We start from the raw sequence: 1,676 nt of genomic DNA on the forward strand, positions 1-1,676 counted from the left end.
AATACGTGGGCGTTATGAGTAGCAGCTGTGCTTGTTTGGAGGGACAGACTCCGACAGAGATAAGTTGATTATGGCCCTCAGCCCTCCCACACAATTGGGGTTTCTGCAACTGCTACCTTAAGCAAGACTTTAAAACTTTAAATGCAATAGCTAATTAGTTTTCAAACCAATTTCATGACAAAATCTGTTTACTACTTTAGCCTAAGCAGAGAGCCATAGCTTAGATTGTGACTTGTTAACTAAAGTGCTACAATTGGTTACAGGCAGTCAATATTACCTTTGCTGCTTTTCTTAGTGGAGTCAATTTTTAGCCCTATATAGAGAAAAGTACAAATAAATTTGCTGTTTAGATTTTCACTTACCCGTACTTTTAGCATTCTTTTCTCCCGTTTTGCCGGTATCTCCTTGTCCTAATTTCCCTAAAGATAGAGTGTAGATTAGGAAATATTATGATAATTTTAAAATGGCTCAGCTGCTGCATGTAGTATCAGTATTCAATTACAATGTTACAGTACCTACACTTTTTGCCATTGCATGTGGCGCAAGATGGTAACTAATATGCTTGGTTCAATAATGTTGTATCAATAATGTTGTTATAATGAGAATAATGATGTGGTCTTTGTTATACACTTACTTATATATTCAGCTTGAGCTTTACAGCCATTCATTTTGTCAAGAGCATCAGCCAGTGTCTCCAAAGATGGTTTACCAACTTTATCAACATTATCAGCTCTTCTCAGCCACTCTTCAAGGCATTCAGTAAAACAACTATCAACGTCACTTCTTTTATTTGAATCAATTATAGCTAGTGTATTTGGATAGAGGCCAAGTTTCCTTCCTAAATCCTTCCATTTAGTTTTGTCAAAACGTGCCTCCTTTAAAGAGTCTATCACATCAACCAACTCATCAATGGTCAGTACTAAAACATGAAGAAATAATAAGTTTAGTACAAAGTTATACAACATGCAAAGCAAGTGGCAGATCTACATAATTTAATTTGTTGCTGTCATGAGTACAGCAGTATTAATAATACAAAAAGCATCACATGAGTAGAATTATACAACCATCAACTATCTACATATAGTCAAGCACTTACTTTTTGACATGTTAGTCAGTTATAAGAAGAACAATCAAAGGTTGGAATGAAGCTCTGTTACTGAACACTGTCAACAACTTCTCAAGTGGGCAGATACTCACTACTGGTATAATTATCCCTTGCTATCTGATTGCTATCAAAACTTCCTGTATAACTTACCAAAGAGTTCAGTAGTATATGATTTACTCATTCACCTTTCCATTTCTTGTGTACTGGAACAAACCTTATACTGCCCTTCCCCTATCCTGTTGTTACTTGAAATGATAGCAATTATTTACTAGCTCCTGGCACCTCTGCCAAAAGAATATGCCAATCATTTCAACTCATAATAATTACTCAAAATTGTACTATGCTATTATCATTATTAAAGTGTAATATTGTAAAGGGCTTTTAGTTTCTTAGGTATTCTTTCAGCAGCTGCACTGTCTCCTGTTCCCTCCACAGCATCTATCAAAGTCTGCCATGTTCTACTAGTTACATTATCTTCTCCCTTCAGCCATGCTTCTATAGTCCTCCTCAAGTGTCTGTATGCGTCATCACCTCCTTCTCCAATGACATTAAGTCTTGGCAGATATCATTG

At 36.0% G+C, this 1,676-nt stretch overlaps 1 protein-coding gene across 1 annotated transcript; it reads right to left on the reverse strand.

Moving 5' to 3' along the window:
• Positions 1–257: 257 nt before the first annotated feature.
• Positions 258–1,210, reverse strand: LOC109583997 (uncharacterized). The gene is made up of 4 exons (XM_019999551.1): positions 1,097–1,210; positions 635–919; positions 363–419; positions 258–313 (listed from the first exon to the last, which is right to left on the reverse strand). The coding sequence occupies exons 1-4, from the start codon at positions 1,104–1,106 to the stop codon at positions 258–260; spliced, it is 408 nt and encodes a 135-aa protein (XP_019855110.1). The 5' UTR covers positions 1,107–1,210.
• Positions 1,211–1,676: the final 466 nt, after the last annotated feature.

Source organism: Amphimedon queenslandica, unplaced genomic scaffold (genome assembly GCF_000090795.2).
Source record: "Amphimedon queenslandica unplaced genomic scaffold, v1.1 AMPQUscaffold_13257, whole genome shotgun sequence".
In the NCBI taxonomy this organism is placed as follows: domain Eukaryota; kingdom Metazoa; phylum Porifera; class Demospongiae; order Haplosclerida; family Niphatidae; genus Amphimedon; species Amphimedon queenslandica.